At 59.0% G+C, this 12,009-nt stretch overlaps 1 protein-coding gene across 3 annotated transcripts in view; it reads right to left on the reverse strand.

Moving 5' to 3' along the window:
- Window positions 1-426: 426 nt before the first annotated feature.
- ATP2A3 (ATPase sarcoplasmic/endoplasmic reticulum Ca2+ transporting 3) overlaps window positions 427-12,009 on the reverse strand; it is a 36,641-nt gene continuing 25,058 nt past the window's right edge. The window contains exons 18-21 of one of the 3 annotated variants that reach the window (XM_036267755.1): window positions 7,728-7,861; window positions 5,640-5,757; window positions 5,098-5,215; window positions 427-1,836 (exon numbers count right to left, since the gene is read on the reverse strand). In XM_036267755.1, coding sequence (XP_036123648.1) covers window positions 1,820-1,836; window positions 5,098-5,215; window positions 5,640-5,757; window positions 7,728-7,861 — 387 coding nt within the window. In that variant the 3' untranslated portion in view covers window positions 427-1,819. Of the gene's footprint in view, window positions 1,840-5,097; window positions 5,216-5,639; window positions 5,758-7,727; window positions 7,862-12,009 lie in introns of all 3 variants that reach the window. The other 2 variants (XM_036267754.1, XM_036267756.1) reach the window with 2 other exon arrangements.

Here is a 12,009-nt window from a genome sequence, read left to right on the forward strand (position 1 = left end):
AAGGGCAAGAAGTGGATACCTTCCCACAGCTCGAGGAAGGGAAGGAAACAGAGCGAGAGAAAACTCGGAGCCACAGAACCTACACAACAGCCAAGGCTGGGGGCCCTCTGTGTGGCACAAGGGCCCCTCATATCCAGCTCCAGGCCCAGCGCCGCGCCAGGCGGTTTCGAACCCCTCCCAGCCTCGGCTCCTTCAGGGGTGATGGTGAACTGTAATCGCGTGAAGGGCTTTGCACACACGCACGAACTGCCGAGCGCTGTCCCGGGGAGGCGCGGCGGTGCCTCTTCCGTTCTGCACGGTCCAGGAAGTGGCGTGTTTCCTGCGCCTGGTTTCAGAGGACAAGGATCCCTGGCTGGCAATGAGGGAGCCCCCGACCTCCACTCGGCTTTCTGGGCTGGGTGGGTACAGGTGGCGGAGGCCAGGTGAATGCTGAGAGGGCAGATGGTGGGGTCACTTTCCAGGAACACAAATGAAGGTCCTCAGGCGCCCCAGGCACTCAACCTTTATTCCCCTACAAAACTGCAGGTCAGCAGGTGGGTACAGGGTCCTGCCCCCACCCCCCGGGGCCAAGACCTCCCTTCCCCCCAGCAGGAAAGCAGAGAATGTCTGCTGGCACCAGAGGGACCCCACCCAACTCTGCTTCCTCAGCCCCTCCAGAACCTGTGAACCAGGGGAGGGGGGCCCCAGAACCTGGAGGCCACTCATCCGCAAGGAGGGCCAGGGGCTTCGATTCTGGGGACCAGGACAGGAACGTGACTCTTGATTTACATATAAAATAACCACTGCGTACACGCCGTAGGAAGGGACACGGCACGGTCATTTACTGGCTTTCTTCGACAACTAATTTTTGCCAATGGGGCAAAAGCTGAGTTAAAAGAACATTCCTGTCCATCAGACGCTTTTCCTACCATCTGCGTGACCCCCACGGACACGTGTCCCTCCAACAAGGAGGGGAGAACATGCCTGCGCACTGGTCGTCCTGAGTGACAGCCTTTCAGCTCACGGGCGTGTGGGGTGGGGCGTGTGGGCCGAGGGCAGGGGCTCAGCAGCCCCTAGCCGTGCAGACTGAGCCGGTCGGGCATGGGGTAGGGTGGTGGAGCGCAGCTGCCAGGGCCCGAGGACGTCTGGGGTGTCGGCTGCCGGGCACACGGGGTGGGGGGACAGAGAACCTGAGTCTGGGAGTGAGCCGGGCAGGCGGGCTGGCTGTCTCCCAGGAAAGGGGGCCTTGCCCCGCCTCCTCCCCCCACCCGTCTCTCTGTGACCCTTCAACTCCCTGCACATATAAACAGAAATGGGATTGAGCCCTCATGACCCGACTTTGTGGAAGCAGAGTGAGTGCGGGGGTGTCTGCCCTTGTTATGCACAGCTGGGCCCAGATGTCCCCCCTTCCACCCCCAGCTGACCAACTCCCAGACCAGGCACGAAGCAAGAGGTCACTGCTGGAGAGGGTGGCCTCCGGGAGTCCTTTCTCAGTACAGAGACGCCTGTCACCAAGGAAACGCCCAGCCTCCAAGCAAGGGGGAGCAGCTCCGGAGGTGCTTGTGCATCGGCTACCAGCTCTGGCTTCTGGGCAGGCCCCTCCCAGGCCAAAGCTTCAGGGGCAAGCTTCCTAGGACAGCGCCAGAGACATGAAGTACAGAGCCCCCAGGCAGACGGAAGTGGGGACAATGACCCTAACGGGCCTGGGGGTGGCCAGTTCAGTCTCAGTAGGGCTCAGCGAGCAAGCGGGCCAGCGTGGTGGCAGGGCGGGAAGCGGGGCGGATGCTTGGGCACCATCAACCTGAGGTACACACTGGAGACTCCACGCTGCTCCTGGGACTCACTTCCGGTCCTTTTCTTCTGGAAGAAAAACCGGAGAACACGTTAAGATGTACGTTGAGAGCAAACATCAGGCTGGTTCCTTCTGGCCTGCCCATCCTCCATTTATCCCGAGACAGCCCCTCTCCCCCCCAGCCCCTCGCATCTCCTGAGCTGCAGCCCCCGTACCCAGGTGCTGCTGGGAACACAACCCAGATGCCCCTGGCCGCCTGCGCTCCGCGTGTTCTGTTACCCCCAGCTCCCTGCCAGCCCACCCTAGTGCATTGTCTTTTTTTTTTTCCATTGATTTAATTAATTGATTTTTATCTTCACCTGAAGATATTTTTACATTTATTTCCAGATAGAGCAGGAGGGAGAGAGGGAGGAAGAGAAACACTGATGTGAGAGAGACACACCGACTGGTTGCCACCTGCACGACCCCGACAGAGGACAAACCGCAAGGGAGGCACGTGCCCTTGGCCGGAATTGAAACCGGGTCTCTTCGGTCTGCGGCCGACGCTCTAACCGTTGAGCCAAACCGGCCAGGGCGCATTGTCTTTCCTTGGTTTTAGTTTTAAGAGCCACAATCCAGCATCCTGAAATCTAGACACTACAGCATCCTTGACTCCTCCCCTACCCGCTATCCCCAGGCCTGATTTCACCACCTACATCGCAAGCCCATCTCTCGTGCCCCCAGGCCTGGAGGCCTCTCAGCCCTGCCCTCGGCCTCCATCTGACCGGACTGTCACCCTCCTGCCCCTGGCATCACACTACAAATCTAGCCCATCAGCCCCTTGGTGGTTCCCCACTGCCCTCAGAATAAAGAGCCAGCCTGCCTCAGAGCCTGGACCCTCCCAGATCTGTCCCTACTCAGCCTCCGCAGGCCGCCTCTCCCCGCAGCCCGGCCCACAGCCTCTCCTGACAGCTGCTCAGTCTCACCTGGAGAGCCAGGGGGTGGGGCAAGAGGATCCCCCCAATCCCCTAGGGTTGACCCAGGTTCCACAAATCTCCCCAGGACACATCCCATAAATCACAGGGAAGCCATGAGCATCGGGCCTCAGCAAAACTTCCCTAAAAGGCCACCAGACTGGCTTGGGAACGTAACAGGGTCCCCTCTCCCACCCCCGCCCCGTCCAGCTTTAGGAGGCCCCAGGGACTGCAGCCACACAAGGCAGAGCTGTCTGGGCTTCCGGCAACAGCAGGGCACCACCTTTTAAAGCCAAACCTCTCTGGGACCACGGTTAACATCACAGGTTGCCTGGCCGGTGTGGCTCACTGGTTGAGCGTCGACCCATGCACCAAGAGGTTGCCGGTTTGATTCCCAATCAGGACACATGTCCAGGCTGTGGGCCCGCTCCCTGATGGGGGGTGTGCAGGAGGCGGCCAATCGATGTTCTCTCTCATTGATGTTTCCATCTCTCTCTCTCCCTCTCCCTTCCTCTCTCTCTAAAATCAATAAAGAAAAAGAAAAAATCACAGGTTAATGGTGGAAGCGGAGCGTTGCCTGGGACTAGCGTACCCTGGGCTGGGACTCAGTGTCTTCTCCCCAGATCAGTTCAACTCAGCTCACCAGCCTCCCTGACTTTCGTCTCACCCCATCCCGTCCATGCTCACCCCAGTCCCTCCCACGCCTCCACCCTCTGTGGCTCCCCTGCCCTGAAGATGATGTCCAGGGTCCTTACCTTGGCATTTGAGGCCTTGCCTCACCTCTGGTCTCACCTGTACCTGCACTCCCAGCTCCAGTCCCACCAGACCCCACGCCACGCTCGCCCAGCCCCTCCTCCACTAGGCTCCTCTCTCCCCAGCCTGGCCCCTCCTGCTCCCTCGCAGAATCCTTCACTCCAACAGCCAGTGCTGGACAGTGCCCAGAACACAGATGTTCCCTACTGGCTGAGACATTTTCTCACTTCTAAGTTGTGTCAAGAGAATGTGCTGATCCCCCTGGCAGTTGTGGCCACTTGGGGAAGGCTTTTGAGGAAGACAGAGAAGCTGCTCCAGCTAGCCACATCCCCAGGAGGACTGGCCTCACGGGTGAGTCTGTGGGGTCAAGGTTGGCTAGAGGATTTCCTGGTAGACCACCCTCATGCTCTGGCCAGAGCTGAGGATGCCTTGGTCACCTGTGGATGGACTTTCAGGCCACAATCCATTTCCCGCTCTTCACCTCCCCAGGAGTGTCCACTGAAGGGCCAGAAAGAATCACGCAAGGGGCAGAAGGCCTCGTCCGGCGCCCCTGCCCCACCCGCGGGCTTCAACGGGCCTTGCTTTGTCTGAGCACCCATCCACCCTCATGCACTCCCCACCCCCACAAGCCAGGTCGCCCTCTGGACAGATCTGTGGTTGGCCACCTTCTCCAGAGAGAGAGGACAACTTGTTTTTCCTTTTTAATACAATAAAATATTTGCAGCACCCAGGAGAGCTGGCCAACGTGGGAGATGGGGGCTGATTGAACGCCTTGGCCCCCGTGGAATGACAGGCACACACTATTTATGGTCCTCCCAGGCACACTCCCCTGGGGCTGGGACACATTCCTGCCAGAGGTGGCTCTCAGGGACCCAGCTGCCGCAGCACAGGCCTCAGCCGTTGCTGGGTCTGACCCAGGCCTCTGGAGCAGCCTGGCCAAGGGGCTACTTCCTCGGCTCCAGCTCCTAGGAACCAGGGACGTCTCGCCCCTGCTTCCTCCCTCTCCAGGCCGCCCTGACAGAGCCGCCGCAGGGCAGAGCCGCCCATTCGCTGGGCCCTCTGGCAGAAGCAGGCAGACGGACGCCCGCCCATCCTCCACACGCGGCCGCCACCCCAACCCCCGCTCTTCTGTCCTCCGCTCCTGGGACCCCAACCCCCGCTCTTCTGTCCTCCGCTCCTGGGTTCAGGCAGACCGAGAGCTGTGAATTCAGAAGCAGAGAACCACCCCTCTACCCACCCACAAGGTGACACCAAAGAGGCCAACCCAGAGTGGCCTGGGGCCTGGCAGGTCAGCGGCTGCCCACTCCATGCCCGGAGACTGTCCTGAGGACGCCTAGATAAAGACAGGCCAAGTTCAGAGAAGCCGGGGGCCAGGGCTGGGGGGGCCCAGGGAGCCTCGCTGTCAGGTTGGGAGCAGCGTGGCCCTGAGCAGCGCTCCCTTCGGTTGCCCAGTGAGCCCAGGGCTCCAACCCCTGCAAATACCTTGGGTCCCGGTCATCAGAGCCCCTTCGTGTCCTCCACTTGATGACCCAAGAGCACCCCCCCGGAGGCTGACCCTGCTCCGCTCACTGCAGCCTGGAGCAGGGTGGGCAGGGTGGGAGCCGCCGGGCGCTCACTCACCATCGACGTGGTTGCGGGACAGGTACTTGAGGGCCTCATCGAGCAGGATGACAGGCAGAGATATCTGGAGCACCACCACCCACTGGCGCCCACTCAGTGGGGTCACCTGGAAAACGAGCTGTGGGGGGAGGTTTGGTTAAAGGAAGGACGGTCAGTGCCCCCACAGTCCGCTGGCTTCGTCCTCCCAGGCTGCCGTGGACTCTTCGTGAGTTCATCCGAGGCCCTGAGGTCCCAGCTCTAGGTCTTCACCTGTTTCCTCTGCCTGAAGTGCCCTCCCCAGCCCCCACCCACAGGACCAAATGCCCCAGCCTTGGGAGGCTCCCCACCTCTTCTGTTCCCCAAGTCTGGGGCTCCTGAAGCGGGGACACATCTGGAGGGTGAGGGCTTGTCATGGTCCGAGCAGAGGCCCCATGCGGCGAACACCCCAGACCTCCCCTTCCCAGTCCTCCAGGGGTTCCCACTGCAAAGGGGCCCAGAAAGGCCCAGCCACCAGCCCGGGGCTGTGAGCCAGAGGACGTGGAGCTTGTCACCCCAGGACTCACAGGCAGGGGCGGCACGAGCAGGATGAGGAAGTGCAGGGCCATGGACATGGTCACCGCCGCCAGCAGCCAGGGATTCAGCCAGGGTGGCATCCGCAGCAGCGACTGGTTCTCTGAGACGCTGCCAAGGACATAGGGCAAGTCTTGGGCCAGGATTCAGGCAGGCCCCGCTGTGGGCACCCATCACCCTCACGTGTGGAGGTGCAGGGGGTGGCCTGAGCCTCAGCAAGTCCCTCACTGGGTCTAAGGACGGGAGCACTTCGGGGAGGTCAGTGCAGCTGAGAGGGGTGTGTCACTGCTGCCTGCTCAGCCCCCAGGGCCCTGGACCCCCCGTTCTCTGTCCCTCAAGCCCGGCCCTGGTCCCTCTGTCTTCACCCTTTGTCCTCCTTTGCCTCCTGGATCCCAACTGTGCCCCCCAAGGACTCTTAGAACTCTCTTCTGGACCCCCTAACTCTCAGACCCAGTCCTGGAATCCCTGACCCTTAGACCCCATTCTGGGTACCTCTGACCCTCAGACCCAATCCTGGACCCTCTAACCCTCAGACCCAATCCTGGACCCCTCTGACCCTCAGACCCCATCCTGGACCCCTCTGACCCTCAGACCCCATCCTGGACCCCTCTGACCCTCAGACCCAATCCTGGACCCCCCTGACCCTCAGACCCAATCCTGGACCCCCCTGACCCTCAGACCCAATCCTGGACCCCTCTGACCCTCAGACCCAATCCTGGACCCTCTGACCCTCAGACCCAATCCTGGACATCTCTGACCCTCAGACCCAATCCTGGACCCCCCTGACCCTCAGACCCAATCCTGGACCCTCTGACCCTCAGACCCAATCCTGGACCCCCCTGACCCTCAGACCCAATCCTGGACCCCCTAACCCTCAGACCCCATCCTGGACCCCTCTGACCCTCAGACCCAATCCTGGACCCCCCTGACCCTCAGACCCTAATCCTGGACCCCTCTGACCCTCAGACCCAATCCTGGACCCCCCTGACCCTCAGACCCTAATCCTGGACATCTCTGACCCTCAGACCCTAATCCTGGACATCTCTGACCCTCAGACCCTAATCCTGGACATCTCTGACCCTCAGACCCAATCCTGGACCCCCCTGACCCTCAGACCCTAATCCTGGACATCTCTGACCCTCAGACCCTAATCCTGGACATCTCTGACCCTCAGACCCTAATCCTGGACCCCCCTGACCCTCAGACCCAATCCTGGACCCCCCTGACCCTCAGACCCTAATCCTGGACATCTCTGACCCTCAGACCCAATCCTGGACTCCCCTGACCCTCAGACCCTAATCCTGGACATCTCTGACCCTCAGACCCAATCCTGGACCCTCTGACCCTCAGTCCCAATCCTGGACCCCCTAACCCTCAGACCCCATCCTGGACCCCTCTGACCCTCAGACCCCATCCTGGACCCCTCTGACCCTCAGACCCAATCCTGGACCCTCTGACCCTCAGACCCAATCCTGGACATCTCTGACCCTCAGACCCTAATCCTGGACCCCCCTGACCCTCAGACCCAATCCTGGACCCCCCTGACCCTCAGACCCAATCCTGGACCCTTCTGACCCTCAGACCCAATCCTGGACATCTCTGACCCTCAGACCCAATCCTGGACATCTCTGACCCTCAGACCCTAATCCTGGACCCCCCTGACCCTCAGACCCAATCCTGGACCCCCCTGACCCTCAGACCCAATCCTGGACCCCCCTGACCCTCAGACCCAATCCTGGACCCCCTTGACCCTCAGACCCTAATCCTGAACCCGTCTGACCCTCAGACCCAATCCTGGACATCTCTGACCATCAGACCCAATCCTGGACCCCTCTGACCCTCAGACCCCAATCCTGGACATCTCTGACCCTCAGACCCTAATCCTGGACCCCTCTGACCCTCAGACCTCAGTCCTGTACCCCCTAGCCCTCAAACTACAATACTGACACCTGTGACCCAAGCTCTGTGCCCCACCTGACTCTCCGCCGCCACTCTTAAGCCTCAGCCCCCCTGCCCTCACCCCCCCCCGCCCTCACCCCCCCTGCCCTCACCCCCAGCTCCCGGCCCCCAGCTCAGCTCACCTGTTGAGGGCATTGCACATTTCAATGGTCACCAGCACAGACAAGGCCATGGTCGTGGGGAAGCGTGACTCGAACACCTCGCAGTCAATGCCGGCAAAGAGCGGGTTGTCCTCAGAGCACTTTAGGAAGTTCCTCTGAGGGTACGGTGGTGGGGTCAGGTGGGGTCGGGGAGAACAGCGGTCAGGGAGGGCGCTGGCGTATGGGAAGAAGGAAGCCTCACTCTACCCCGGCCCACATCTCAGGACTCGATACAACCAGCGGGCAAAGCGCTGCCCCAGGGTGGGTGGACGGAGTGCTCACCCAGGGTGGGGACAGGCGGCCAGCACGGTGCCAGGGAGATGGGCAGACGTTCTGGGCAGGGGCCCTGGGGTCAGGGGATGGGTCCAGGTTTTGCACAGGAGTAGGGTGGTGACTGAGAACACTGGATACGTACACACTTAAGAAAACCAGTGAAACCATGCTTGGCTAGAATCCACCTTTGGCGGGTTGAAGATGAGGGCTATTCACTACTATTAAATTAGACTCCATTCATACTTCTCTCTGTTTATGCCACTGAAACTGGGCTCTGCCAGACCCGCCTTTTGCTTTCGACATGGACTAATGAGTTGCCAGACCCCGTCTTACTGTGCACCTTCTTCATAACCAGGGTTGGAAAGGAAGGGGCCCCTGCCCGAGACCCAGGGGAGCTGTCTCCTCACCCTCAACCCTGCTCACAGAATCTGCTGTGATAAGATGCAGAACCGAGCCCTGGCTGGTTTGGCTCTTGGCCTGCGAACCAATGAGTTGCAGGTTCGATTCTGGTCAAGGGCACGTACCTCGGTTGCAATTTGTCCCCGGCCCCGGTTGGGGTCACGTGGGAGGCAGCCACTCGATGCGTCCCTTTCACGTCGATGTTTCTTTCTCTCTCTCCTCCCACTCTGTTTAAACAAAAATGGAAAAATGTCCTCGGGGGAGGATAAAAGAAAAAAAGAGGCAGAACCGAGGCCACGCACGAGGACTTGGCTGACTCTCTTCCACACGGCAGGATGAGTGTGCACACGCGTGACCGTTAAACAGCGCCACTGTCCCGCAACATAAATGTACCCGCTGGAGCCTCACCTGGACCCGGAGATCTTTTGAGCCAAGGGTTCAGAAACTGGGGCCCTGCGCTATGAAAATAACCCTCAGAGAGAAACCCACAAATGACCGGCTGTCTGACCTCCATTTCCCAAATAACCACAGGGGAGGTGACCCTACCAGCCAGCAAGGGCTGGCAGTTCCCTCTGCTTTCACGCAGGGTGAACAATTATAAAAGACTATAGCCTGGCTAGATTCCTCAGTTTAATAAGAAGATGGAGCCCTGGCCAGTTTGGCTCAGCGGTTAGAGCGTCGGCCTGCCGTCCAGAGAGACCCGGGTTCGGTTCCCGCTAAGGGCACGTACCTCGGTTGCAGTTTGTCCCCGGCCCTGGTTGGTCGTGCGGGTGGCAGCCACTCGATGTGTCCCTTCGCGTCGATGTTTCTCTTTCTCTCTCCCGTCCTCTCTCTCCCTCCCGCTCTATCTGTACAAAAAATGGAAAAATATCCTCGGGTGAGGATAAAAAAAAAAAAAAAAAGAAGATGGAGAATCTTACTTAAATCAACAGCGGGATTTTCTCCAAAAAGCACTCTCTAGGATTTGGGACAAGTGTATGTTTTTATTTGCGGCTGATCATAAACTTTGAACCCACCCAGTGGCCCAGAGGACCAAATGCTCTGGCCAGACTGTAGTGGCCTCTGCATACATGTACACGCACGCAGGGCACACCCAAGGGCTCGGGTCTTCGTACACGTGCACGGGGAAGAAATGTGAACAGGATCGCATCAAGGTGTTATAATAGATCTGTCGCTCTTGCCATAAATACCCTGCCCAGTGCCGACCTTCTGAGTCTCATCACTGAGCACCTGCCAAACAAGCATCTACCCAGGTCAGGGGTCACAGCGAGGCCTCCCGAACGGTTTATTAGAAGGTGCTCAGGGCTGGAACTGTCTCTCGGGTTCACTGGGAGCCCCTGTGGAAGTGGGGGCCTATTTCTCTGGGTGAAACCACTACTCCACCTACTCCTTCCCTTTGCCCCCTGGGCTATTTCCCATTTACCTTACCCTGCCTGGCCCCTCTGGGTTTCATGAACTTAATTAACACTTGTGTAGCTCTTGCTATGTGCCGTGTCGGTCTAAACACTTTACAAGTATTAGCTCAGTGAAGTCTCTTGATAGCTCTGTGAGACAGGGACGTCTTCCATCTTGCAGATCAGGAAACCCACAGAGAAGCTGAGTAGCCTGTCCAGAGCTAGCACGTGGTAGAACGGAGGCATGAACCTGGGCTGGGCTCTGTCCTCTGAGCCACTCTGCCGCCTTTGGCAGCTTATTCCAGGAACCATGGGGTGCTGGGCCCCTCTCCTGAAACTCCAACAGCTAGAGCGGAAAGGTCTACCTTAGGTCGAACCCTTGGCTGCCTGAGTCCCATTGCGACCTGCCTTTTCTCCGCTGAAGCGCTTCCCACCTTGAAATGTGACTGCCTGTTCCCGCACCAGGTGAGCGCGCTCTGCAGACTGCCTGCGTGGTCACTGCCCAGCCCTAGCAATCTGTGCCTGGCACTCGGGCCTGACAGCCATGACCTGACCAAGTGGATAAGTGGGAAATGGGGTGACCGCAGGACTACTGGGAAGGGGGCACCAAGGAAGCTAGAGACCGACTGGTGGTAGGTGCCTGGCATGAGCCCCAGGTGTCTGGCCTGGGTAAAGGCAGGCAGGAAAACCGAGATGGGGATGGAGGAGAGAGATTATTTGGGGGAAGGTAACAGATTTGCGTTTGGACTTGGTGACTGTAATGGGTCTGTGGGATATCCCAGGGGAGACAGCCAGCGGGATATATGGGGCTGGGGTCAGAAGGTCCTTGGAAATTTGGGGTCCCCAGTACAAAGGGTGGTAATAAAGACGGGGTGGAAGGAGGCAGCCAGGGAATGGTCAGCACAGCCCCGTCTCCACCCTGCTGCTCCGGTGACGTCAAACTAGCTGAGGTGCCTGAGGCTGGCCTGAGCATCTGTCACGGGCTGGGGGTACCAGCCTCTGGGGTGAGCGCTGGGAAGGCGTCCCCGGACTGTCTGAACCTAGATGCGAACACACTAGAAGCCGTGAAATTACGTCTGTGAAGGTCACCAGCCCTCACACTGCCCTCAGGGTGGTCCCTGACTCCCAGGGACGGGGCAGGAAGTCAGGACCCTTCCCTCGAGTTCTCTCTGTAGGAAGTAGCAAAGGCGGCACAGTCCGATGAAAATCCTGCATCCCTGAAGCTCTCAGCTTTAAACCACAAACCCACAATGGGCTTTGCCAGAATCACCAGGGAGGCTCTTGTAAACAAAGGGGGTACACTGGCTGCTCAGACAGAGGGACAGACGGACAGACAGCGGCTGAGCGGTCTCCTCGCCTGCTTCCAGAGCTATGCTGAGCTAAGACAACCCCACGGAGGGCACCTGTCAGCCAGGTGACTAAAGAGGTCAGTGGGTCCCTTCCCCCCAAAATATGTTGATTATGGGGTGTGGGGGGAGCCTGGCAGACTCCTGATTTCCTGTTTGACCCTCTGATGGACTATTTAGGGGCTCATAGTTCTTTCTTTCTTTCTTTCTTTTCTTGCCACCCGCACGACCAACCAGGGCCGGGGACAAACTGCAACCGAAGTACGTGCCCTTAGCGGGAACCGAACCCGGGTCTCTCCGGACCACAGGCGGACGCTCTAACCGCTGAGCCAAACCGGCCAGGACTCTTTCTTTCTTTTCTTAATCCTCACCTGAGGATATGTCTTTATTACTTTTGGAGCGAGAGGAAGGGAGAGAGAAACATTGATGTGAGAGAGAAACATCGACCAATTGTCTCTCCTATGTGCCCCATCTGGGAATCGAACCCGCAACCTGGGTATGTGCCCTGACCGGGAATCAAACCCGAAACCTTTTGGTGCATGGGATGACACTCCAACCAACTGAGCCACCTGGTCAGGGGTAGGCGTTCATTTTTTTTTTTTTTAATTATTTCTTTTATCCTCACCCGAGGACATTTTTGCATTTATCTTCAGATAGAGCAGGAGAGAGAGGGTGGGGAAGAGAAAGACAAACACGGATATGAGAGAGACACATCGACCCACACGATGCCAACCGGGGCCGGGGACAAACTGCAACCGAGGTACGAGCCCTTAGCGGGAACCGATCCCGGGACTCTCCCGTCTGCAGGCCAACGCTCTCACTGCTGAGCCAAACTGGCCAGGGCTAGGGGTT

Source organism: Molossus molossus, unplaced genomic scaffold (assembly GCF_014108415.1).
Source record: "Molossus molossus isolate mMolMol1 unplaced genomic scaffold, mMolMol1.p scaffold_m16_p_19, whole genome shotgun sequence".
Lineage (NCBI taxonomy): Eukaryota > Metazoa > Chordata > Mammalia > Chiroptera > Molossidae > Molossus > Molossus molossus.